The sequence below is a fragment of the Pocillopora verrucosa genome, chromosome 7 (genome assembly GCF_036669915.1).
Source record: "Pocillopora verrucosa isolate sample1 chromosome 7, ASM3666991v2, whole genome shotgun sequence".
In the NCBI taxonomy this organism is placed as follows: Eukaryota; Metazoa; Cnidaria; class Anthozoa; order Scleractinia; family Pocilloporidae; genus Pocillopora; species Pocillopora verrucosa.
In genome coordinates, this window is record NC_089318.1 from 1,043,640 (window position 1) to 1,070,346 (window position 26,707).

Genomic DNA, 26,707 nt, shown 5'->3' on the forward strand with positions numbered 1-26,707 from the left:
ATCCTCGACTGTAGATCATAAATCATTTATTTACATTTCAGAATATAATAACATAAAAAACAGCGACACCGTTTAAGAAAAACGGTACAGTATATACAGAATAAAACTACTTGTTGAAATCATTTCCTACTAAAAATATTGGTGCAATGATGATTAATTGGTCTACCATACTGTACCATCATTGTAATCAGTAAACAAGGCCATTGAATTATTTACATGATTTGTGATACACTAGAGGTTAAATGGATATCCACACTCGGTTATTACCGTCGCACATCTATCGAAGCATCACGGCATGTTTTCTTTCATAAACCTCTGTAGTGCGTTCAGTCGCGCATCAATTTCCATCATTTCCGCTGACCTGTTCAGGGACTCGTTTCCAATGTCTTCAGGAAAAATAGAGAAAGTTAAGATGTGTTCGCGCTGAATCCGAATCAAATTCAAGGGGAGTAAATTCAAATTATCATGCACCATTTACAGCCACTGAACTTAACACTTACCTCGAAATGGCGAGCCTCGATGATGACGCTTCTCAGACGCTCTGGAGTGTGAAAGACTATTCTCAGGAGTACTGGAATAACTGCAAAAACGTCAAGGAATAATAATGAAGAAAAAAATAATGGAATACTGAGGCCTGCAGGTAAAGGGAAAGTGGCCACGATGAACACTTTTCGCTGAAGTGCCCCAGTATCAAAGTAATGAGCAAAGGTAAATATGACGAGAGGCCAAGGAATGTGAAAAAGGGCGGGGAACTGACGCGGGTGACCAAGTCGTGAATGACCGACTGCTAACAGGAAACTGGTCGTATTAATAAACAAAAGGATACGGAACTTTGCCCACTTTCACTGCCGTTCCTCGCTCCTGAAACAGAACAAAATAAATTAACAAAAACCTCCACTTCATTGTCAAGGTTCAAAAGAAACAAACTGAATCTAACAAGAACGAAATTAGGCCTCGCATACTATATCTGAGTCCCCAGGGCTGTACCACGAGTTTTTCTTTGCAACAGTTCTCGTCTTCCCTGTTGAACTGTTACTGGGCCTGGAACAGAAAACAAACAACTGCGAATAACTTAATGGGCCATGAAAAATGTAGTCGGCCCGCCTGATTCAACAACCTTGTAATCAGCTCCTTGGCTGGGAGCTTGTCCATCAATCCCAAATAGTGAAGGAGTTTCAAATTTGAGCAACAAGTAGCAAAATTATATTCCATTTGATTTCAACTAATTTATTCCTGTTTTCTCGTCACGAGTTAAGGGTTGGTAGATGGAGAATGGCACCCAGCGACATGCGAAGCAATGCTTTTTAACATTTTTTCCAATCTAACATGCAACATGCGATCGTAAATTGCAAAGATACCATTATTGCTATCCAGACCTGGTTCTTGGCCGTCGTGGTGGCGCATGCTCCATGTCATCAGACATGTAATCCTTCTCTAACGAAGACTGGGACGATCGCCTTGTTCCCAGGCTCCCGTTGGACGATGTTCTTTTTCTACCACCTGAATGGAACAGAAGACAGTTCCGATTCAGTAACTGGGCTTGTCGTGTGATTTACTGACTGACTGACTGTCACGTCACGTCTGACTGGCTAACTGGCTGATTTGTGCTTACGTTCCACTTTCGCGTAATGTTTAAGATATAGCATATTATGAGCCTAATGTATCGCGTAACTTTTCCTCCTGCCTAGAAGTAATTCTAAGTTATTGACTCGTGATCCTGTAAACTACCTCTTAACCAGTTGACTATACCTGACGACCAGGCGCTGGGATTCTTCGTTCCTGAACTGGGGCCTTTGCGAGGTAAACGATCTGCCGATAGGGACCTTGATCGAGCTCTTTTCGTAGATCCGCTGGAAAGCGATCTTTTTCTCCTATGTAATGGAATAATGAAAGGGTCATTGAGTCTTACAAGACAGTTCAGTGGGACAATCAGCTACACTCTCTAAATTACCGTTAATAAAATCCATTCCATGCTTGCTATCTCTTAATTTATTTGTATTATCGTGTTATTTGTTCGATGACGGTAACTCATTCAATCCGACCTTACTCATTCAATGAGCATTATATTATATGGATAACACCCTTCCATCTTCCTTTCTTGTCCGCTCTTTTAGCTCGCATCTCGGAAGGGGCATGCACGGGCCTGCTTGCGTAGATCGCGTACAGCCCATATTCGAGTAAGTTTTCCTATCATGTTTTACAATAAAAGCCTACTCGCATCTGTACGGGTCTTAAGATAAAATCAAATGATCAAAATATTCTGCTTACAGCAATAACAATAAACTGTTTACCGATCTTCTACTTTCTCCCAGATTATTGCCAAGAACTCGAGCGAACTAGAAGCTGCCTAATATTTAAAGAACGCGAGCGCAAAAGGGGTGATGAGGGAGAAAAAAAAAACGGCCTATGCGCATTTAGGGGCAATTAAATTCCCAGTCTCGGCACAAATGAAACATTTTATTGCATTTATTTTTATTGCTTGGTCATTCGCTCTGACGAAGAGCTGAAGCTCAAACCGTCAACTTTAGAAACTATTTACGGTGGCCAATTTACGTTATCAACTCAGTTGATAACAGTACGTTATCCTGTTATACCCCACCGACGCAGCACCATAGCTTTGTTTTTCAGAAACTAACCCCCTTCACATAAAAATGAACCTCGTTTGGTCTTAGTTTCTCCTAACAAAGTTACATAGTAAACTTGAGTGACCTTACCCTCTGGCTTCGTCCGCCTCCTTCTGTTTCCTTTGTTTTTCTTTCACATATCTTTTTATTAGTTAAGGAAACTTTTTTAATTATTCAGTGAGGCCCTGCTGAGGATTTCTTGTAGTATTCCAAGGGTCTTTTTCAAGTTTGGTTAAGGCTATGGTAATTGTGGTCTTCCAATGCAACTTGGCCCTATGCTCAGTTTAACCGACACTTACAAACATCTAACTACACAAAACTCTTAAAGAAAAAGCATTCTTTGGTGAGGAATCGTAAATCCTCTGCCCGCACGCTGTTTTAACGTTATTTCCGGAAGAGAATGTCTAACACAAGTCCTCTTTTAGCTCAGTGGTTGAGCATTGGATTGCGAAATTCGAAGATCTGAGGTTCGGTTGGGGAAATCATATTTATGTTCTTTGCCTCGCAGACGAGACAAAACAGATACCATCGTTTTACATTTGAAGACCGAGCCGGAAATTCACTTTTTTTCTCATTTTATTAATAACAGTCTAATGAGAAAAAGGATACGCTGTGGGGTCAAACCGAGGAAGTCTGCCACCTAAGGAAAAAAAGATATATCAGCAAAAGGCTCACAGCCTGACTGGACCTCAGAGACTAAACGAAAACTCACCAGCTGGTGAAGGTGTTCTACTGCGCATGCCGGATGATAGCTTTGACGGTGGTCTTCTTTCCTGGGAGATAGATCGCCGTGGTGCCCGGCCTCTTCTTGTTGCAGAGCCACTTGTTTGGGCTGGTGATGGCCTAGGACTAAGCAACAGCAAAAACCATTACACAGGTCTTCATGAATAAAACCTAACTCAAGGACGATTTTGACACATTTTTCTGTAACAGTTTCACCATTTACTGATAATCTCGAGTCAAAAAAGGCTTAAGGGGAGATATTATGGTCGTATCTCTGCCCAAGATGGCATAGACTGTAGTAAAGCATTTCCCTTGTTTGTGAGAGATCTAAAATAAAAATACCCAGATAACACTCACCCTCGTTTTAACACAGCAAGTTCATTTGTTAAACTTCTACATCTTGCTCTTAAATTTCGCTCATTAGCACGGATTTCCTCCAGCTGCACATGAAAATTAAAATAATAGCTGTGAGCAACAAAACTTCATCAACAAAGAAAAACTTAACTGACATATATGCTAAATATTTGGATATCAACCTTCCCAGTCAATCCAGTTTGTAATGAAATCACCTCAACAATGTAGCTGCAGACTTCTACTTTAGAATTCTAAAAGTTCAAACTATTGATAAAAAATAACCTTGATATTAGGAGAGAGATTTACGTAACTCACCTCTTCAACAATATTCCTGTGTTCTTCATTCTTCTTATTTATTGTTCTCTGGTATTTGTTTTTTTCTTTCATCAGTTCACTCTACAGAAAAAAACATTGATAAGTGACAAACTGAGACCCCAATCCTTCTCAACCCACTGCAATTCATTTCAATGCAAGTGTTGTAAAGAAACCTTGTTTAACCAAGTTATTTGTCTGATTTGGTAAAATAACAAAATCTAGTTTTCCCCTCTGTTAGGAAACTTAGAAAACCTTTAAATTCTTCTCTTGAGAATCCACTTAGTAAAAGTGAAAGTTATCTTCATGGAACAGACACTGATTGAGGAGCAACTGGACAGTAAGAATTACAGAGTACATAGCAATGGAAAGTTTGCAGAAACATTTTTAAATTCATCTGTAAACTGCATTCAATTTATTACAGTTTCTTCTTACCTCCAGATTCTGTACAACTTTTTTTAAGACTCTTATTTCCTTAGCTGTGTTTGCCTTTGAGGTGTGCTTTACTTCCCTTTGAAATGCCTCAAACTGTTTTTGTATTTCCAACTTTTCCTTGGTTAACTTGTCATTCCTAAAGGATCACAATACATCAGAACTCCAACATGTTTCAGAACAAGATTGAAATAAAATAGCTGAACAAGGCATCCTATGTATTGTAAGTTAAAAAATCATGTAGGATTCTGTAAGATTCTACCATTCTTAATGGGCAAAAACCCACCCTTTATATAAAATACTGGTAGGTTTGATTTCTGCCTCTCTCTCAAGTCTGGCCTTTGTTTCTCCCTGAGAAGAGTCCTTTTGAGGAGAGAGCATAGGCTGATTTCTTTACCAAAGATTGATTAGCAAGCCATTGGGCTAGATGACCCTTTACACAGGGTTCATACCCTTTTTAAGAAACAAATTTCAATGAATTTTCAGGACTTTTCCAGGACTCGGATTGATTTTTCTATAACTCCAAATTTCTCCTTAGATCTTTCATTCTCAAGATTTCAAATAAATTCTCCTTATGGTCTAAAAACTTAATTGCTTGAGTTACATGTAAGCAGCTTTCTAGGACTTTCCAGGACCTGAGGTCTTTTCTGGGATTCACCAGTCCTGGAAAATGTCAAAAGAAAATTCTGGGACTTTCCAGGTTTTTCAGGACCCATGCAAACCCTGTTTACAATTGTAATATCTCTCGAATAGTTTGTCTCTTCTACTTGCATAACTCACCTCTTAGATGACCCCAGCCCCAGCCCCACCCCCACCCTTCTCCAATGAGCCCCTCTCCCTAACTAAACCTCTTTAGAAGCAGTTAAAGTAACTAGGACTTGCAGAAGCTTATCTGATTACTGTAACAATATAAGAGCCTACATCAGATTCAGTGTTCTCTTTTTTAGGCAATTAGCATTAAAATGTACCTCTGTATTACCTCTTATCACAGCCTTAAATTGTTTAAAATTCTTGAAATTTAACAGGTAAGAGGATTGCACTGCACACTGTAGATTCAAATAAAAAGAAAAGAGGTGCAAACTCCACAGTGCTCTACTTACTCCTTTTGAAGATGTGTCAGTGCTGCAGTTCTTGAGCCTTTGATAAGCTGCAAAGAAACAAGTATTCAACTAAGACACCTTGCTCTTGGCCAAGAGATACTCCACTAAGATCTAATGTTACCTGCTCTTTCAGACCTAGGTTTTCTTCTCTTAGTTTTCTTATTGTTTCCTGTAACTGCACTGGATCTGGTTTTCCCACATATGGTAAAGGAAGAGGGTAATGTATTCTGAAAGTAAAGTTGTGACAAATATTAAATCTCATTTCCATTCTAATTTACGAGCAGCAGTGGAAGGGAGGGAGCAGTCAGATGGCTGAATGACAGTGTTGAATCTTTGAGTCTTAAAGATATATTATTCTGAATAGTCTTGACATTCATACTTTACTTGCAAGACCAAAGAAGTTTCTCTATAGAACTTCCCCTATTACAACTTGTCCAAAGCAAATTTGTTTATGGCTCTTAAATTTGATTGCAATCCCCCTCCCCCTCCCATCTGATAGAAAGAGAGCAGAAAAGATAGAGCAAAAAACTCTTATTTACATTGCCTTTACCTTTAAAAGTTATCCTCCCTTGTCACAGTAACAACAACCCACTTCTAACCTGTCAAACTCCACTGTATATGTCATAATGAGATATCTCTTGGAGTGCAGTTGTGATCTTGTTTTTGCACCAGGTATGTGCTGGGTTCCATATCCAGTTCTGTGATGTTGTTGATTTCGAAGTGATTCAAGGTCACCATATGTCAAAAGGTCCACAGATACTGAATTACTACCCTGTAAAATATGATTATCAACAAGTTGAGCAGGAGAGGAGTAAATCGTAGGATTCATTCAAATCTACCTGGCCACTTTCAAGATAGTATCATACTTTTAAATTAATTCTAGTTTGGACCATAGATGTCAGTTGGAGCCAGCAGGTCAAGCATATCTCCATTGCCTCTTTTTAAGAATCTGATATCCGACCTTTGAATCAGTCAGTCATGGCCTCAATCAAATCTACAATAACCTCCATATCTCATTCTGGTAATCAAAATGTGTTAAACTATGAGCTGTCCCTCCTACTCAGGAAAGTTTGTTATGCAAGTCCAAATAGAAAAGTGGGAAAAGATGGTAGTTAGCAGGCTGCAAGGAACTCTGTTTTAATCCTAGATTTCTGCACAGTGTGCTGCTTACCACTTTCCTTTTTTAATTTTTCACTGATTTTTTTGGACTTGCTTGACATACTTTGCTGAAAAGGAGGGACTGCTCCTAGTCTAAGAAAGTGTGTGTTGAAAGAATAAAAAGGATTTTATGAGCAGCATTTTAATGTGCAAAAAATAAATATACTTACCTTTGCAAGAGCACTCTCAAGCATATTCACAAAAACTGTAAACTGTTTAAAGTTTCCAGTCTTGTGAGTCAAATCTTCTATATCTGAAAAATAAGCAGCCACTTCACTGTTATAATAACGCACACATTGCTACCCTTGCACTCTTATTCAAAACTAAAATATACAAGACTTGTAGAAGTCAACACTTTTGCTTTCATGGAATCAAAACCATTGGTCCCTTTCATGATGTCAGCTGTCAACTCTTCAACTCTAACATGGAACATAAGTATAAAAATCAAACAAGGAGAAACTAATGAATAAAGGGGGGAAGTTTCTAAAGAAACTGTGGTGCTGCGTTGGAGGGAGAGTATAGCAGGTACTTTAGTGTTAACAACTGAGTTGAAAATGTAAACTGGCCACCGTAAAAGGTAAAAAAGCTGACGTTTTGAGTGTTAGCCCTTCGTTAGAGTGATGAAAAGAAGAAACTAACATGTATTTAAACCTGATTATGAAACAAGCATATGCCAACAATTTTTTAACATATGCAAGTGCCCTAATCACAGTCACTTTTGAAGTTATTTCCTTCCTGTTTGGAGTTCATCATTAGGCAATACATATGATTAATATGAATAAAAGTTTTATCAAAGCAGCCTGCTGAGACATCCATAATTTTGTTTTCAGTAATAGACTATGTTATGAGTTCAGTGAACCTTTGGTTTAATTACAGTACTGTATAGTTAAAAGCTTATCCTGGTTGAATTTGATAAAAATTTGTAAAGGAAGGTTCAGGGCCATCAGGAACCTAATCAAAGCCATCCTGCCCTACCCTGATCAAAGTCAATTTTAATCAGTTGGTTGAAGTTAATTATCAGTAGGCTTTGAATTTTAAAGGTTGGTTCTTGGTTACTGCATTAGTTTTTAGAGTATTTTTGGCATGTAGCCGACTCACTTTTTTATTTGTTAAAACAATTCGTCATTTTCCTTTTCCCTTGATGCGAGGTGTTTAAACATCTACATCAAACATTACAAACACTCTGAATTCCACAATAACGTGTTGTACATTCACTTTCAACTTACATCTAGCGTCAAATTGTCCTCTCCATTGATCAGATGTAAGTCTGTCTTCTACTTCAAGGACAAATGTTTCTTTATCGCTGTCTATCATGAGGGTTACAACGTATTCTATTCCGCGGAACACATGTCTAAAGCTGCCCACTGATGGATCAAGAGCTTCTGACCTCACGCTCGAATTCATTGCTGATGGAAGTTGAACTCAACGTTTCTTAATCGTACCAACTGTAATAAATGCAAGTTAACACATTGCTTAGGAGTGTTATTAAGCAGTTACACGGAGAAAAGCGAGTACGAATAGTTCAAAACTTGCATCTTCCAAGATTTAGTTTGTATTTAGCGGGCTAACAACTTTTAACGGCCATTACAATCCCACATAACATTGCAGCAAGACTCTATGAAGGAGTGGTTACAAAGTAAGATGGCGGCTGAATTGACCATGTAAGCGAATGTTAGCCGGTTTGCTTCGTAATTCCTCGTCTTTTGATAAAAAATGCCAGCTCCAACCGGAGAAGAAAGAAAGAAATGTCACGCGGCGCGAGATAGCTATTTCGCTTGCCTGAAGTCAAATGGAAACGAAGAATCCGCGTGTGCAAAGGAGAAAGATCAGTACACCGCGGTTTGTCCTGCAGCATGGGTAAGTGCATTTTAAACCGTCACTTTCCGCTGCGGTTTGTGCAATTATTATTATTTTCCTTAAGACTAAAGTACAGTTCCCCGTTCAATCCAAAAATAGGCATTAATAGGGATCTCAAATCTGAAAAATTTAGATCAGAACCTCACGAATGTGTCGGACTGATCGGTAAGCATGAACAAAAAATGTTCAATCAGTGGACAACAGTCCCTCTATTCTGACTCGGTCCTTATGGCACATGAAAGAGGATTTTAAGTCTCTTATCGAGGAACTTTAGACACGGTAAACTATGTTTGTGTGGAAAAAATTCCCAAACTAACCGAGGCGCAGATTGTCTCTAGTTACGTAATAATTGTAACATAACTTATCAATAAAGGGCAAAATTACTGAGCGCTGATTGGTTGAGAGAGAGGGCATTTTTTCTTAATCGAGGGCATTTTTAGTAATCAAGAGAGGGCATGATTACCTGTTAATGATTGGCTAATCCGTTGCATAGCAACCGTTCGTTATCTTGAAATTTGTTAAAAATAGACTGCGCGCGTGATTTTCCTTCGTATAAATTTTGCCCTTTATTGATAAACAAGTAATCCCATGAGACCTCGTACTATTAAGGATTAATTGCACTTGAGTTTTCAAAATTTTCCAAATTGCCAATTTTGGAAAATTTTGAAAACTCTCGTGCAATTTATCCTTAATAGTACTTGGCCTCATGTGATTACCTATACAAATTCGCAAGCTGGCTAGGATTCTTTTTTAATTATATTTTCTTCATATCATCTCTGCTCCTGCAAATTTATTCCTTGTCTCTCCGCCTTTCAGTTTTATTACGTTTTTATTTTCTAGGTGTCTTACTTTGCCAGGAAACGTGTTTACGACGAATATAAAAAGAAATTGAATGAGGAGGGTTTCCTTCTAACGGAAGAACAGCCATCGAAGAGCAAGCAATAACATTCTGTTGTGTACAGAGAACGTAATTGAATCAGGAGATACAGAGATGTGCTGTCTGTAGGAAACAAAACAATGCATAAACAAGTGTTGTTTTACAATTTTCAATACAACTGCGAAGAACGACATAAGAAATCCATGACTACTTTTTTTTATTAATCCAAACGATAATCAGCACACGAAACTGTAATTTAGCGAGTCAGTGTACGACTCATCTTGCAATAAAGTCACTTAAGAAGTGAAGAGTTTTTGCTTTTCTTTGTCATCAAATGTATATTTCGGCTGACTTGACCGTGGGCTCAATAATAAAATTGTGATCTTTTTCCAGCATTAACAGATGGTTTGTAATAACAGGTAATCAAACCTGACCAAGGCTTCATTTAGTATTTATTCAAAAACTGTGAGTAAATACAATGATATACATATAGTACAATTGTTGATATCCACAGCAGATCAGAAATGCTCCGCAAGTCTTGGATCGGTCCTGAGTTTTTGTTCCAACTGAACATACTTCTGAGGAGCCAGTTCTTTATGTCTGGAAAAAAGAAAATAGACACATGAAATATATGAAAGGGGCGGACCAGTCATAATTATGAAGTTACCGCTAAGAAAAGTGAAAATATCCGAGCTAATGCGGTAATATCATTTTTAGAAAAACGAACAGAAAGTTTACCACGCTATTAAACAAATATAAGGTTTTCCGCCCCTTAGGGGAAGCAGATAAAAGCGCGAGGTGCACGCATGGAAAGGGCGAGGCGAGCACAAACCAAGCGCGTGGTGAGCCCAACGGATGAGACGCGCGAGGAGGGAATAACACCTCTTCTTTCAGTTAGTTTTTTCTTAGCGAGGCCCTCAACCAGACCTTGGGACGTTTTTGTACAGTGTGCGGAGCTGTGTTTGTCGAAGAAAGAAGTAAATTTCCCTATTATAAACAATACGATATTTCTACCCAGCAATTCAACGGAGAGCTTTTCGGCAAGCGCCTAAAATTAAACTTCTTAGCGTTTGATCGTTTGGCCTTATGGTTAAATCTGATTTGAAATTCTTTCATTAACTGTAGACACGATATTTTTGCGATTTTCTTTAGCGTTGACGTAAAGCACAATCCAAAAAGAGTAAAATCAGGGTTCATTTTGCCTTAGGTTGTAAACGTGTCACGTTCAAATCCGCGAATAATTCCTATTTTAACAAACTCTCGTCCTCGTTTGCATTGATAGTACACTTGTATCTCGTTTTTTCGAAAGACAGACAACCGTCGCGATACAATGACCAGGCCTAACAAAAAAGTACACAATGCACTAGGCAGCAATTTAACCTTTGCATAGCGTTACCAGACTTTCAAGCTACAGATACCAGTGGATTTTCGTGATAGTGGCATTTTGTGCACTGTAGTACCTGTTAAGGCGTTGTTCAAGGATATGTATTCTAAACATGGCCTCGCTGCAATAGTTGAGGTATTCTTCTTCGTCTTCTTTTGTCATGGACACTTGATTCTGCTGATACCAACTCTGCTTGCGTTGTAATTCTTGAGTTTCCTGTAGTGAGGTAACGAGAGTCAGGCAGCGAAATTTTTCAAACCCACGAATAGGACGCTCAACAATCTTTCATTGATTTGAAATTTAGAATAGATGTTAGTTATATTTTGTACTGTGTTAGTTCGTGATAACGAGTAAAAAACTAAGAAAAATGAAAATCAAACTGGTTTACAATATATAAAACGACGTAAAAATTTGCACCACAACATAATTATCCGTGATGACAAATAATAACACAAACATGTAAGGTAAATCTTCAAGATAACTTTCGAGATAGAGTGTTCAGTTCATGATGCGCCAAATCTGCAATATTTTAAGTTATCTTCTAATTTCTTTTTAGAAGGTACACAAGTATAGCTTGCACAAAAACTCTAATGATGATGGTCAGATTAAGATTTCTCAAAAGGGGACTCCAGTCAATGTGGCAAAAAAAAAAAATGAAAGTCAACCTTACTAATAATTAGGCTTTGAGCTTTAACCGAAATTTCAAAACTTTTAAAATCTTGAAACTGACTCACAATTTGGCTTTGACCGTACTAACCTTCTCGAATCTAGCCTGAATGAGGTTTGCTTTGTCAATAAGGCGGTGTTTTAAATCCTGTAGGCATTCCTCTTTGAGTTTATAAGCCTCCTGTCGGCTGATGTGCGGTGGATCACCAATCTGTGCCAGGAATGGCGCTAGGTAATCTAACTCAAGTTCATGTTTCTTCATTGCTTCCTCTGCTGCTTTACGTTCCTGGTGCCAGAAAAATGAATCGATTAATCGATCGAATAGTAGTGATACTTTGTAAAGACTCCAATGGTTGTTTGGTCTTAGTTTTGCATCTGATTGGTTGAGCCCAAAGTAAAACAAGCCACCTGTCTGAAACGCGGGAAAACGCAGGTGAAAAATCGCAGTTGGTTTTAGCTTACATCTGATTGGTTGATCTGGCTCAAAAGAGTTGTATTAAGAGTGAATCACCTTACCAGTTCTTGGCGATGCAGCTTGGCTTTTTCGTTTCTCTCTGTATCATACACTGAAACAATCAATTGGGATGCAGCTTCTTCTTTGATTCGGAGCTGGAGAATTTCTTTCACCTTCAAAATTATATGATTTTTAGCACAAACATTCTAAACCGAGTGTATAAAGAAAGTAAAAATCTAGATAGTGGAATATTAAAACAAAACGAATTATGATACCTCTTCTTCTGACGCCCTTATCTGGTTCGTGCTCTTTTCTTCAGCATCCACGAGTTCCACCAACATTTCGTAAACATGGAGGTTTTTATGAGGTTTGATCAGCGGATCCACCTAATGACATAAAAAAAGTTATCCTCTCTTGTATAAAATTAAAGCAAAAGGGAATGAGATTGCGTTTATGAGTATATGTGATCTCGATTTGAAAATATTAAGTAGAAATTGCGCTCTGCGACCTGCCTTTTTTCTTGAAAGTAGAAGTGATAGCGCGCTTTTCGATTGAGTATCGTAAATTAAAAAAAAAAGTAATTACCAAGACTGAGAGGAGCTTATAATAACTCAAAGAAAACCAAGCAAGCTGCTGAAAGCGCGGGAAAACGCGTGGGACCAATCTCCGATAGGTTTAAGCTGGGATTCTGATTGGTTAACAGGATGGCGCGTATTTTCAGGACCAATCACAGAGCGTGTTAAGAAAAACCATTCAATCTGGAATCAGTTTTGACATTAGATTGATAATAACTTTAAAACTCACCTGAAAAGTGGTTGTCATATCGGGTGTCATGGTCAGTGTTCCTCCTTTTTCTGTGGTGTGTGGAGGGCGGATGAATTCCCTTGTGGAGGCTGTTACTCTGTTGTCCTCCAAGTGAAATGTCAAGTTAATTCGCTCATCAGAGACGAGGAAAACTCTTTCGGCAACATCTTCGTTTGCTTCTTTAGCTTTGTTGCGATGAAATCTCTCAACTATTTTCTGTAAAGAAAGAAGAGATAACATTTCCGTTACAGATAAACCATATAATTATATGAGCACCATCTCAAAATTTTTGGTTCTAATGCCTTCAACTGTCCTCGATTTGTATAATAGGTACTGTGTAGCAGCAAAAAGGTTCGGGGGAAGCAAAACATTGTGAAGCTTACCGGATTTTTAAAGCATGCAAGTGATTTATCATCAAATACCAAAGAAATTCCCAATAAAGAGGCTTTAGAGGCGACATTTCAAGGGGAATTCCTAAAGGAGGGAAAATTTTCCCCAAAATCTATGATCATCCGAGAACCGAACAAAAGCGAACGCAAGGGGGTTTTTTTAAAGCAACTGCATTCCTCCTTTCTCCAGAAATGATAATTGTTATTGTGATAGTAGACTTGTAACCACAGGCAAGCTTGCCTCTCGCATCAAAGTCTACAGCCACCTTTCACGGGATCCACGCTCCGCGCTCTTTCTCGCACACTCGCTCCACGTTTCCTATTCAAACAGCAATTAGTTTTTACAATTGAAAATGTCAGTTGAAACCAGTTTTATCCTACCACAATTGGTCTTGAGTTTGCCTCCTGTGGACCAAACTTTTTCACCCGTTTACCAAAAGTAACCTGTCGATAGTACATGAAGTCGTCTCTATCGACATAACTCTCTGTCATTTCCTCAGGCGATTCTTCACGCTTTACAAGGCCGTCAATTCGCGCACTGAAAAAATATTCCATATTAGTAAGGTTACTGAAGAAAATCGAAATGCGATTTTTAAATTTTTCGCACAATACCACAAAACTGGACTTCTCTTAAAAATTATGCATATCAAACTATCTAAATTGTTAAGGACCACACTATGGGAAACGAAGACTGACTCCTAATCAGTTTTGGTTGAGCCAATCAATGGTTCTTTCCTGTGATCGGGTTGGTCAGTTTTGTGTAAGTAACCCTAGAAAAATTAGTCGCTCGGTAAGGCTGATTGAAAGTTCTTTTTGCCAAATGAATGTAATTGAAGTTTTTTTGATTAATGCGATCATACAGCGTCAAACTTTTCACAAACATCCACTTTAAAGGAGAAGTCACGAAATAAAAACAAGATTAACCTGCTATCTTACAGTACCTGCAGTAAAAGAGCATCGTTCTGTCGGATTCTGGTCCGGGTGAGCTCGCCTTGTAGGTATGTTCTATAATTAAAAAATGTAACTGAATAAGAAACAAAAGGTCACTTTAAAGCTTCAGAGTTCTCCATCCGGGTTAAACTCGTTCAGTCAAGTGGTTCAATGACTATTAAAAGCAAAACAAGTCTATCGGTCAGAACGATTCACCTTCTCAATAAACGGAATTAAGAACATGTATCTGAACCGAGACTACCGAGGCTATGAAAACCAATCAGATGACAAAACTGAAACAATAAATTCCAACATTTTCTCAGGAATTTGCGGCAGCATCGAAAGTGGTCGGAAAGTCTCTAGGTCCTACAGTAATGTTCAGAAGTCGACGGAACGTTCGGAAATTCGGTTGATAAAGAAAACCACACACTCTTTAGCCTTGCGAAAGATGGGCATACTTTAGGACGAGAACGCATTCTGAATGATTCTCTCGCCCGCACGAACAACAGGGCTGGAGAAAACGCGCAAGGAACAGATTTTTGCTGATCAGTGTTATGAACTGTTTCTGACCTTTGAGGCAGTCCAGCCTCCCTGCTGTGAAGAACTCAGTGATTAGTCCGGTGGTCATGTTATGTACTTTTGTCTCCAGCTTATCAACCCTGTGTTTGTAGACTTCTTTTTTCTCAACGAGATCTTTTACTACAACAGCAAAAATAACACAAATTACCGACATGGATTTTGTGGAGTTTTTTTCACGGTTCTTTTTCCTTTGTATCAAAGATAAGGGCAACTATTTTTAATAAAAATCTCCTTTCAACACAATTGACCTTTCATGCTTACAAAAATGCAAAAAAAAAAATTAAAAGGAAAAACCTCTTGAAACCTGGATACTCACATTCATAATCATTGTAACTTGATAGTGAAGACACCAGACCATCTTTTAACAAATACTCAGCCAATTTCTCTATCTTGGCTTTCTTGTACAACTTGGTTTTCTTTCCATAAGGACACCTGGTTTGAAATTCTAAAATTGAAAAAAAAAATGAGTCATCAGTTTTATCATTCTGGAAGCAACTTGTTCCCTTCCTGTTTGGAGAATTAAAGGAAAATGGGAAAATTAAAAAAAAAAAATCAAACAGTTAAATTAAAAATATTGTCTTTTAACCATTGTTCTTCCTAAAAGACAAGCAACTTTATTACCTTTGAGTGAAATTTCAATAGGAGAAACCCAAGAAGGAGGCAGATCAAAATCAGATCCATCATCATCATTCTGAAAAACAAAAAAACAAACATTGATTCCAGAATTTTCAACATACACATTTTCCATGTCAACACACTTGTCAACAAACTTGAAAGATTTATGCTGTATTCAGATCTGTTTTGGTTAAAATTAATAAGAAAAAAATCTTGATTAAGTCGTTTTTTGCATCTGTGTACTCATTTTGGATTCATAAAAGCATCTAATTAAATAAAGCAATTCATATTTTTGTTACCATCTTTAAGTACTTTCACCACCCCCAAGAGTCCAAATATATTTAGTCTGACTATCCCTTTTACCACCATACACAGAATACAGTACCTCTTCATCATCAATGTCAAGAGGATCTGCTTCATCCACAGGAATCATCAACAGAGGTTTGTCTGTAGTGGAAAACATGAATTCCCATTTGGATGCATCACCCAGATCATAAACAAGATCCTGTGAAGAAAAAAACAAAAAAATTCATCCCACAGTACACAAACAAGATAGAAAATATGAAAGTAAACCAAATACCAAAAAATAATGTCCAGTACACCAGAAACTTTTTGGATCAATGTCATTATCTGAACAAATGCACACTTACCCCTCCCCTAACAAAACATTAACCCTAACTTGTCATCAGTGGAATGCTTTTGGGCTAGGGGAGGGGTAGGTACACAGTTGCTCAGAGACTGACACCAATCCAATTCTTTCATAATTATTAACGTTTCCTCAAAAAATCTGCACAAATCTACTCCTTAATTTTTGGCAAAATTCTGCAATCAATAAATTTTTAAGGCCACACATACTGATCTGCAAACCTAATCATCACTGCCTACCTGAACACCATGTGAGCAGTCCTGCATGTTAACCCAATAGTTCTTGTGATTCCAAACACTTTCAATACCAAGATAAACATTATGTGTAAGAGGGTGACAAACGCCTGTCAGAGTCTCAATGAAGAAGCTTTCAGGAACCTCCCGTTTTCCTGATAGGACCAACACCCAGCAGTGCACCCTTAAACCATGCAGCTTGTCTGGCTTGGGCTTTTCAAGCTCCTACAAAAAAATAATTCAATATGAACAAAAATGATATTTTACAAGATCTAACTTCAAATTATTTGGTTTGATTAATTAAAAGTGACTTCGTTTTAGAGACTCACGGCAATTCTTGCATTTTCTTCCTCACGCCTCTTCTTTTCCTTTCCATCTTCTTCTGCTTTCTTCTTCGCCTCAACTTTAGCTTCAAACTTGCTTCTTAAATCTTTGGGAGGTTTCACAGTGTACTTTTTCAATTCTTTTTTCACTTCTTCTTTTGTTACCTTTTTAATAAAACAACCCAAAGTCAAACTGTTTATTTTTTGCATCACATTTCTTGACTAACTGTAAGTATATATCAAGTGTTAAGCAGACACAAAAGGCTCAAAATAACAGCTGCTCAGCAAACAATATATGTCAAATATAGGTTTTGTCCTGTCAACTCCATGGATGGCCAGACATTTATCCAGTTTTTTATTTTTCAGAAGAATTAATAATGAGCAGGAGCCTGGTGGTAATGGGCTCCTGTTCCAGGCTAATTTTAGGTCTTAAATGTAGCTGTACCACTTTTCCTGCAGTGAGTTTGAGGCTGCATGTAAAGTAAAACCAATTGGTAAATGCATTTGTTTTACAAGAAGGGGTATTTATAAATATATTATGTGATGAATTTCATTAACAACTGCCTAGTTCCCCATTCAAAGAAGCATGTTTTTTAACATACCTCATCTTTTTTCCTCAGAAGAGGACATATTTCCCTTGTTTCATCCATAAGTGTTGTTTCTCTGGTTGCATATCCACAGACACAGTAAGCATCATAACCCGCCCCAATGAGCAAAGAGCACAGCAGCACACTAAAGTCAAAACAGTTTCCCTTTTGACGAGTTAGGATAGTTGTAGGGGACACCAGTTCACTTGGCTGATAACACAATAAGATAATATCAGGTTATTCCTATGGCTAAGAGCTTAGTATGTCAAAGATATAGTTTGGCACACAAGTTACAAGATCCCCCCAACACTCACTCTGGCATGAAGCAACTGGGAGTTTTGCGAGTCTCTTATGGGACAGCATACTGCTCCAATGCAAGCTGCCTGTTACCCTCTCTAACCTAACCATTTGTTGCGACTGTAGGGGTATTGATATGAAACTTCTTGACCATGTGAACCCATGGTTTCCTTCTTCTCTCCCTGGTGTGAGGCGGGGGTTCAGAAAGAGAAGTGACTTCCAAAATGAGGTTTAGAGTCCTAGGCAGAGATAGAGGCATTGTGAAAGTAAAGTGTCTTACCCAAGAATTCTACACATGACCTTACTGGGGAGGAAACCTGGAATTCTGCTATGCAAATCAACAGGCTAATATCAGAGACCACTCTAATCAGTAATTATTCCCAGCATTGAAATACAAATGTCACACAAGCTGTATAACATTTAACTTAAACTGAATCTAATATACATAAACATAATGTGTAATTATACAAAGAGAACATTGAAATAAGATATATGAGGAAACCTCTTTTATTCATAAAAAAAAGTAGACTTACCAAGTCAATTGGTGGATCTAATGGAAAAAATGTTAAATAGTCAGAAACAAACTGTGCACAGCCATCATAATCATAGATCTCCTTGTATGACAGAAGAGTTGGGCGAATTGTTGTACACACAAATTTCTGAAACCAGAAAAATTGCATAATTAAATAATCCAGTATCTATTTTAAATCAAATGCACCAATCTATGTCAGCCCTGAAAGTCTCCTGGTTTCAGAACCCTCACCCTAATCCTAAGAACAATTCTCAAGTCTCATATGTGTTCAATTAGCTAAATCTCCAAGACATTTTGATATTTTCTCCACAAAAAGAAGAAAAATCTTAATTAACCCTTTGAGTGACCAAGAAAGAATTTCCCCTACAACATCAACCAGATAAGAGATGAGGATAAAGAAAAATACAAATTTGGGGAAAATTAGTTGACCTAATACTAAATTCTCTGAACTAACATTATAAGAATTATGTGGTTGACAGTAAGGAGAACTACAAATTTGCTCTGGGAGTTAAAGGGTTAAAAGAAAAATTGAGGGTCTCCTGTTGAAAAGGTGATTGTACTCTTGTTGATTTTGAGCTTTTAATTCATTTAGTAATTCCCCTGTCTTGTTACCTCTATTCCACATTCATTCACAGGATTTAAAAACAATGGCTTTCGATCACGATATAGGTGAACAAATTGACGTCTAAAGTTTTCACAAAATGACAGCAGAAGCTTCTCTTTTGGAGTATTGGACTTGTAAGACTCAGGAAGAGAGGCCCTGTCTGCATCTTTGTTTCTGCAAGAGGTAAAAAAAAGTTTATATTAACTGTAAATAGATTTTGTGTATTAAGTTTTATTTTCATGTTCAAAGAGTATTAAAACAAAGGATTATTCCAGGAACACACTTTAAGACTTTTAACATAACATGGAAGACACATGCAAGGGTTTCAAGAGGAGAAAGAAGGCTCTCAAACAAGGATTATCCAGGAACCTCTATTCCCCAAAGTCTGACAACTGTAAACATTTTCATTTCATTGAGACTGGTCAACTGTTTACTGACCAATCTCTATAAAGTTCAGGGCATGCTAGAAAAAAACCCAGATTCTCAAACTAACACCATAACTGTTTCTAGTTTGGCCTCCTCTCACACAGTTTACTTCTTCCTTGGAAGGCAATAACTTTTAATGAACAGTTCTGGTGTTCATGGTTTTCTGAGTGTCACACACGGTGATGTTACACAAGCTAATTTTTAATGTCATTTTTTGAGCCATCTTGGACGACTTAACTTATATAACACAATGAATGTATGGAAGCCATGGACTGAGGTGGTCCACCAACAAGATCGTCAGAGGTAGTCTATTACACTATGCACCCCAGTCCACTCATCTTATGTACGCCCCTGTACAAGGAGTCTCCAACTTATGGTAGTACGATCGTGTTCTGCAGAATATTCTACCATTTTCTTAATAACAATGTGTGAACCAAAACTTTATAGAGATAAATTTTAGTTAGCTGTCTGCATATGCATTAGAGATCGATTCGTACACAAACTTGAAATTACAAGCCAAGGTGAAAGATGACAACAACTCACGGAAGTGTACTGATATCTGGCGCAGTAACTTGAATTTTTGCTAATTCCTTCTTCAGGGACTCCATATCAGTTGGCTGAAATGATCACTCGCCTTTATTTAAACCCTGACTTTACACATTGCCTCACAAATAATTTCGATAATTTTGTTTGAATCTTCTTAGCAACGACAGCTTGGTAGCCACTCCCTTTTTCAAAGCCGGTAAAAGACTGAGAATGAAATTCGGGTACTAGGACCCAATCTCCCGCGAGTAGTTGCACATACGTTCTGCTCTGATTCTGTGTTTGCACCGAAGAGGTGTTTTGCTTCTCTGTGGAAACCGTGATATGAGAACTTTTACCTCTGTAAAGCCCTGCGGAAACGACCAAGCGTTAAGAAATGTCGTTTAAGAACTATCCTGCGCGTGGAGGCTCTGTTAGACACCTTTCAAGCTTTCCTCAATATCAGAGCCTAGCAGAAACATACGGTTGCTCTGCGGTGCACAAGTCGTTCCTTTCAGATTACTTTGCTCGGTGCTCTAGCCTTTATCACCTTGATTTACTGGGACATTATGGTTGTGTAAATGCTATAGAATTCTCAAATAATGGCGGAGAATTCATTGTTTCAGGTTTGGATGTGATATTTCTATTATTATGACCTTTTTTGTTCATTGTGCGTTCCTATTGGCTGATGCGAACCCATCATATAAATCATAAACTTAATTGCACGTTTTATTCACGTTGGTCGAACTTTGCTGTCGGTGATACTGCTAGGTACTACCAAAAAAAAAACCACAACAACACCACACTAGATATCCAATCTAACTTTGACTTGATTGTCATGTTCTCCTATGGGAACACCTCTTAGCCCTGTAACCCTTTATGAATGATCAAGACAGAATTTCTCCTAAAAGTATCAATACAACATCAAGCAGAAAATTGATGAGAATAAAGAAAAATAACAACTAGGGGATTAGTATCTGATCCAATACCAAATTCTCAGAACTAAAATAAGACAGTAAGGAGAGTTACTGAGATCTTGAGAATGAAAGGGTTAAGTGGAACTTTTGCATTGCAAAACTGCACTTAGAGGGTTTTTATAGCAGGTCTAGTCAAGTAGAAGTTTATTTTGTTCAAACCTTTGTTTAAAGGTGGTGATGATCGTCGTGTTGTGGTATGGAACATAGAAAAGTGCGTCTATGGAACTCAACCTCCAGTGTCAATGAAGGGAGAACACAAGTCTAATATTTTCTGTACTGTTTTTGATAATGACAACAGGCATATTTTTTCAGCAGGTAGGTTTATAATGCCTTAAGGTCATAGACGTAAACACAACTACAACAGGAATTTCTAACCAGCATCCAAGCTGGATGTTACCAAAGTTTTATTGAACCAAATTTTGTTTCAGACATGAAAGTGTGTTGCAGTAACCATTATCATATCAAAGTATTTGACTGTCAATCTGTGTAGTGCTAGCGTTTTCTATCAGTACTTTTCCACTTAACAGGCAATGACAATCAAGCCCTCAGGCACGATTTCACAACGTAAGTACAATAACATTTTCGAACAAGTGTGCAACTCTCTGTAATAATAACAACTTACTCCAATCAGGCAGAATTAAAGCAACCAACACATCTGTATGGGTTTTGAGTGCAGCCTGGATAACAGTACGTCTCTCTACCTTGGAGTGCAATAGATATTTGTTTACAAATAGTGGGTAAACCAGACAAAATTACGAGGTGATGGACAATCATATGCTCATGTGTGGAGAGAGGTACTTTGAGTCAGAGTTAAAGGTTTTGTCGAAGAACACAACACATTAGGACCCTGTTTGGTCTTTCACCTAGACCTCTTGACTTGGATTCCAGAGTACTAACCATCAGGCCACCACTTTGCTAATGTACACAGTCTTCTAAATACCTCTTTCTCTCTGGTTTTTAACATTTTTTTCTTCCTGAATTATATTAAGTGGTGAGACAGTTGGCATGTACTACCATGATGACCCAGTTTATGGCCTTAATATTCACCCAGAGGATAACAATGTGTTCTTAACAGCTTCTGATGATGGAAAAGTTATGCTTTGGGACATAAGGGCATCTCCAGTTAGTGGTATGGAACTTTTTTGCCCCATTTTCTTCACAAACTGTTGCTTGTAAAGGTTAACAACACACATTTTTTGTTGATCATATTGTGTAATCTTCTGGGTGAGAGTAGCACAGAAAACAAATGATGTTAGTGAGTTGAGTTTTGAATATGGAAACAGAAGTCCTCCAAGGAGAAGATCCTGGTCTTGTTGCCCAGAGCTCAGTACGAACTCGTAAACGTACCAAAATGTAAAGAGATAATCTTGTTCAGACAATATCAGCCTTCTTTAGAGGTAAATATGTTAGAGGTAATCTCATTAATGTATTCATAGGTTCTTCTACATGTATTGCTCGTCATGAATCAGCTTTCCATGCTGCTGTTTTCAATCCAGTGGACCCTAGTTTGATTGCAACAGCTAACTCCAAGAAAGGTGTCCAGCTTTGGGATGTCAGGGTTCCAATCAGGTTTGTTGCAAATTATCTGTTACTTTTCCATACTTTTTCACCCAACAGTTCAAAAAAAGCATGTTTCCAACCCCCCTGATTTAAAAATTATTTATTATATTAGAAACTGTGTTCACTGTATGGCTGAAAAAAATGTCTATTTCTTGCTAGCTGTTGTGGGGTGGAAACTTGATTAATGGGGTGGCCCACCATGAACTAACAACATGTCAAGGAGGGGTAGATGCACTATCAGTTGCTTCATGGTTTGGAAATAACATAAAGCCCCCTTCCTCCCTCCCCTCCTCTGTTTCTTTAACCTTACAGGTAACATTTTAAGAAAAACCTTAGAACATCATAATAAAGTATTTGCTGTGGCTGAAAAAAGCTTAAGCACAGACATCAAGAGATGATCAATGTTGATTTACTCTTTAGTTGTTTAAGGCAGTTCAGTTATGGAGCACCTCAGATGTGTGCCATGGGGTTAAAATGGAACAGGACAGGTGACATGATAACTGCCCTTCGTCGCCGCCTTCCTCCAGTTCTTTATCATGTTACTCGGTCTTCAGCAGTGGCTGAGTTCCACCACCCCGGCTACAATAATGTGTGCACCATGAAGAGTAATTGTTTTGCAGGAAGCAAAGATCAGGTGATTATTTTACCCAGGGCAGTGTCAAAGAATAGCTGATTGTGAGCTACAAAACATGTTTAGCTTCTACAAATTGAGTGGGGAGAAGGGCACTGTTAGAGAGTACTATGTAACTTTTCTTAGGGGGTGGGTTGTAGAAATCAGCAACTTTGTCCTGGCTTAGGTGATTGTTTTACTGTGTGCTGAGACAAATGACGGCTGATCCTGAGCTGCAAAACATCTTTTCTCTTTAGTTTATAGCATCTACAACCTTGGAGGGAAGTGGAGGGGGGGCACTGTTCAAGAGTGGGAAACTTTCTTGAAGGGTTATGTGGGGGGGGGAGCGTAAAAAATTGGTAACTTTGTTAAGGCAGGTAACTCGCATTGTTGTCTGTATCCATGTTTGTGGATATTATCAAACCATATTAGTTGTAATTACACAAATTGTTTCTTGATTTAGAATTCTGGGAGACTCAGTAACAGACTGTAAGATTGACAGGTGTTGTTATTTGTGTTATCTCTAAGTTTGTTGTCTCTGGCTCTGATGACTTCAATATTTACATCTGGGAAGTGCCAGATGATTGGGCAGATCATGACAAGGTGCTGACTGTTGGTAGGGCATTCATGGTACTTCATGGTCACCGCTCCATTGTTAACCAAGTTCGCTTCAACCCCGAGACACATATGCTCTTATCAGCAGGAGTAGAAAAAGTGATAAAGGTTGGTTACATTATCATAAACTTTGAGAGTAGAAAGGCAAGTAAGAAATAGTAGGCGACTTGGTTTTTTTGGACAATGCTGTGTAGTCAGATTACACACGAGACTGGGAATCATAAAATTTGCACAAACCTTGAAGCAAACTCTGAAAGGGAATCAAGTCACTATCTAAAGAGGTTACTGGAATATTATGCACTCATTCTACTCAAAAATTGGGAAATGGCTGCTGTGCAAGTTTCTTCAGTGCTATTACAATATTTGTATGATTTTTTCCTCACCTTTTATGGTTAAGTGAGATGAAAGTAGTCAGCGTAAGATGGCAGATCAGCCATGCATTTTGGCCAGCTACTGGTCTTGTTGACAGCTCTGAGTAGCGCATGGAGTATGTAGTGTTCTTTTCTTCCAATATGCTTCTCATACAATTGTAATTATGATAAAATACATATCTGTATGATTTCATGCAATAGCATTTAGAGAATGCAGTTTCAAGGCAGTGTAGAATCAACCTGGAAATTTTACTTCCTCCAGGTATGGAGTCCTTTCCCAGTGCCAAGAGGGTGTAGTGAGATGGACACCAGCCATAAAAGCCGCCGTGAGCTTTATTCTCATAGTGATTACCTAAGTTTTATTCAGTTTGGTGGCCTACCTCTTAATCATGATGAATATGAAAGCAAGTCAACCGCAGAAGACCCTCGTATGTTAGCTTTCTTTGACTCTTTAATACAGCGTGAGAAAGATAATCTCCACTCTGACTCAGAGGACAGCTTATTGGATGATTTCCACCTTAGTTTTATCCTTCAGCCTGATAGCAGTGAAGAGAGTGATAGTGATACAACTGAGACCAGCATGAGCCACCTGCTCCTGAGAGAACTTCTTCATCGTCCAAGCTCAGAGACACTAGAGGGACGCGCAGCTATAAACAGTTCAGGACAAGGTGTGCTTAGACGGCTGAGAAAACTCAGGGACACTGTTGTTATTCGTGATCTACTTAATGCAGGTAGCAGTAGTACAGACAGCGAGGAAGGCAATCATGTTAAGGTTGTTGGGCCTGCATTACCTAGTGATCTTGAGAGTGGTGAAGGCACTACACAATCTACAGTTCAGTTTAAAAGACACAAACCTCACAAAAAAGACAATACAGATCTCGAAACAGATCAAGAGATGTAGATGATACTTCTTCATCAGAAAGTGCTGATGAAAGTGACTATACTAAGCAGAAAATACAAATAAGAGCTGATAAGGACAATTCTATTGAAACCAGTAGCAGCAGCAACAGCAGTAGTAGTGGTAGTAGCAGCCACTCAGAGAGAGATTCTAGGAAGTCAAAAGGATACAGAGAGAATACAGAATCCAGCAGTGATGACGCAGAGATTTGCAAGTTGTCACACAAAAGAAGAAAACTTAACAGGGCAAATTCAAAGAATTTATCTAATAACCTAAAAACTCAGGGAAATGTATGCAAGGCAACTGAGGTCAACACCAATGGAACCATAGAGAATTATCAACAGCTGGATGGCAATAATGGTGAAGACAGTCAAAATGCAAACAACATTTTACATGGAGAAGGAATAATAAATAGTGATAGGTGTGAAGCTTCTCAAACAGATTGCTCTTCAGATTTGCATGTGAGTAACCAAACTGTTTCTTCTCATGAGAGCATCTGGGCAGATCATTCCAGTTACAACCCACGTGGAAACAAAAAAAGCTCTCATGATCAGGGGGATGATCATGAGGAATCAAGTAGATAATCCTTTTTCATGTAAACCCTTCAACTCCCAGGATCTTGATGATATACTTTTTCTTGGTTTTAAAAAAAAAGAAAAAGAAATTGGGGTTACCAAAGTAACACTCCCTTGTTTGCTGGATACATTTTTTAAATTGCTGGGGGGAGTAACACTAATGGTTTTGTGAAGTGAAGGATTAGTGAGAAGCTTGCTGCTTGATGAACATCCCAAAGTGTCCAAATAAGCTTCAGGAAAATTCATGAACACAAGTAAAATGGTCAAGCATGAAATAATATATTCATGAGTGTCCTTAAGAACCTAACAAGTTCTGAACTACTTGTTGAACAATAATTGAGTTTCAAAACTTCACTTATGAGGGTTTATGAGCTATGGATTATAAGACTAGATAAACAGTTCCTTCATTTGAAACCATTCTCAGGTTCATCCTAAGATAGTCAGTCCATCCAATGCCTCAAGTTAGTAAAGGTTGCAATGATAAGTGAAAGAGGAATATATTGTTCTTTGGAATCAGGTGGTAACGTGGGACAAGGAGGCAACTGGTTTTTGTGACTCTTGTCTTCAAATGACTTCCACTTCTCTTGATGGGTTGAAATAAAACAGCTGATCAGTTACAACTTGTTTGGTTACATTTTACTATTTACAATATAAGAAATCTGGCATAACTCGCCAACCCTTTTTACTTGGTGGAAGCTAACAGTGTTATGGTTAGAGTAATATTCAAAATTTATTATATTTGAGAGCAGTTGCATTTTCTGATCATTGCTTTCTCTTTTACCTCTTTTTCATATCTTTATTCTACAAAAGCTCATCAATTTTCTTGTGGGTTTGAGAACTTATTGTCCTGACTTTGTCCAAGTTTGACAGTATCTTGTTCTTGATGCAATTGTCCAAGAAGAGGCTCTTTTTAAGCAGCTCACTCAAGTTCAACTGGGCATGATTTCCAGTTTCTTGTTCCTTGGGTAACACAACTGACCATACAAGGTGCCAGTTGACACCCATTGTTTAGAGCCTCCTTGATCTTGCCAGGCAAGCATTTTACTTTCCCCAAGCCTCAGCATCAGCCTCACGTGCTCCCCTATAACCACCCAACTCTGCTGATCTGTAGAAGCCTTCAAGAAAGAAAATCAGTGAGAACTACCAAAATTATAAAAATGGGGGTATTCTCTTCATGTGACTTGTCGCCAATAGCTCACAGGGGAATGTTTGCATGCCATAGGCAAACTTTCAGATCGCGGGAGTGAAACAATCGTTACACTAACCTTCCAGAATGGCTGGGTAGTTGTCGTCCATCCACTTTCTGTAATCTGATTGAAATAAGAGATATTGACAAGCCTTGCAAAGATGGTTAAAATAATTTAATTCACTGCAACATTCGATGTGAGATTAATTAAAAGCCCTCATCATAAATTAACCTAAATAGTTTAAAAAAAAATTCAGTTTTTTGAAAGCTAACCTCTACTGGTGTTCATTTGATGCCATACCCGATAAGATCCTATCAAGAGCGCCACTTCTCCGACAATTGCTGCTCTTAAGAGTTTCCTCCAGCCAGATTTGCCGGCCATGTCGCTGAGTACTCATAACATCTTGATAAGTTGTTCATATAAGCAACACATACTGCATGCATGTCAGTCCCAGTCCTCATTTTGAACTAATTACTGTGGACGAGA

The 26,707-nt window shown here is 38.3% G+C and overlaps 5 protein-coding genes across 5 annotated transcripts; 2 read left to right on the forward strand and 3 right to left on the reverse strand.

Moving 5' to 3' along the window:
• Nucleotides 1-29: 29 nt before the first annotated feature.
• LOC131774686 (centrosomal protein CCDC61) lies at nt 30-8,292 on the reverse strand. Its single transcript, XM_059090745.2, has 17 exons — nt 7,930-8,292; nt 6,874-6,956; nt 6,145-6,317; nt 5,667-5,772; nt 5,546-5,592; nt 4,449-4,584; nt 4,017-4,097; nt 3,705-3,787; nt 3,337-3,473; nt 3,234-3,264; nt 2,715-2,765; nt 1,750-1,871; nt 1,377-1,500; nt 963-1,041; nt 827-861; nt 501-580; nt 30-386 (listed from the first exon to the last, which is right to left on the reverse strand). The coding sequence occupies exons 1-17, from the start codon at nt 8,105-8,107 to the stop codon at nt 289-291; spliced, it is 1,644 nt and encodes a 547-aa protein (XP_058946728.2). The 5' UTR covers nt 8,108-8,292; the 3' UTR covers nt 30-288.
• Nucleotides 8,293-8,338: 46 nt separating this feature from the next.
• LOC131774146 (cytochrome c oxidase assembly factor 6 homolog) lies at nt 8,339-9,745 on the forward strand. The gene is made up of 2 exons (XM_059090175.2): nt 8,339-8,560; nt 9,401-9,745. The coding sequence occupies exons 1-2, from the start codon at nt 8,417-8,419 to the stop codon at nt 9,503-9,505; spliced, it is 249 nt and encodes an 82-aa protein (XP_058946158.1). The 5' UTR covers nt 8,339-8,416; the 3' UTR covers nt 9,506-9,745.
• Nucleotides 9,746-9,872: 127 nt separating this feature from the next.
• Nucleotides 9,873-19,601, reverse strand: LOC131774157 (dynein regulatory complex subunit 7). The gene is made up of 18 exons (XM_059090181.2): nt 19,450-19,601; nt 18,489-18,654; nt 17,878-18,003; nt 17,063-17,257; nt 16,467-16,625; nt 16,144-16,362; nt 15,644-15,763; nt 15,265-15,334; nt 14,960-15,088; nt 14,635-14,763; nt 14,076-14,139; nt 13,516-13,672; nt 12,746-12,961; nt 12,217-12,327; nt 12,004-12,114; nt 11,579-11,773; nt 10,898-11,037; nt 9,873-10,037 (listed from the first exon to the last, which is right to left on the reverse strand). The coding sequence occupies exons 1-18, from the start codon at nt 19,512-19,514 to the stop codon at nt 9,956-9,958; spliced, it is 2,454 nt and encodes an 817-aa protein (XP_058946164.2). The 5' UTR covers nt 19,515-19,601; the 3' UTR covers nt 9,873-9,955.
• Nucleotides 19,602-19,712: 111 nt separating this feature from the next.
• Nucleotides 19,713-25,323, forward strand: LOC131774884 (DDB1- and CUL4-associated factor 5). Its single transcript, XM_059090979.2, is given in 9 exon segments — nt 19,713-20,054; nt 20,577-20,720; nt 20,933-20,969; nt 21,395-21,534; nt 21,842-21,974; nt 22,386-22,599; nt 23,104-23,298; nt 23,824-24,418; nt 24,421-25,323. Coding segments are annotated over 9 exon segments (2,310 nt in total). The 5' UTR covers nt 19,713-19,825; the 3' UTR covers nt 25,044-25,323.
• A 372-nt stretch (nt 25,324-25,695) lies between these two features.
• On the reverse strand, nt 25,696-26,632 carry LOC131774926 (protein CEBPZOS). Its single transcript, XM_059091024.2, has 3 exons — nt 26,494-26,632; nt 26,300-26,344; nt 25,696-26,149 (listed from the first exon to the last, which is right to left on the reverse strand). The coding sequence occupies exons 1-3, from the start codon at nt 26,600-26,602 to the stop codon at nt 26,076-26,078; spliced, it is 228 nt and encodes a 75-aa protein (XP_058947007.1). The 5' UTR covers nt 26,603-26,632; the 3' UTR covers nt 25,696-26,075.
• Between the last annotated feature and the right edge of the window lie 75 nt (nt 26,633-26,707).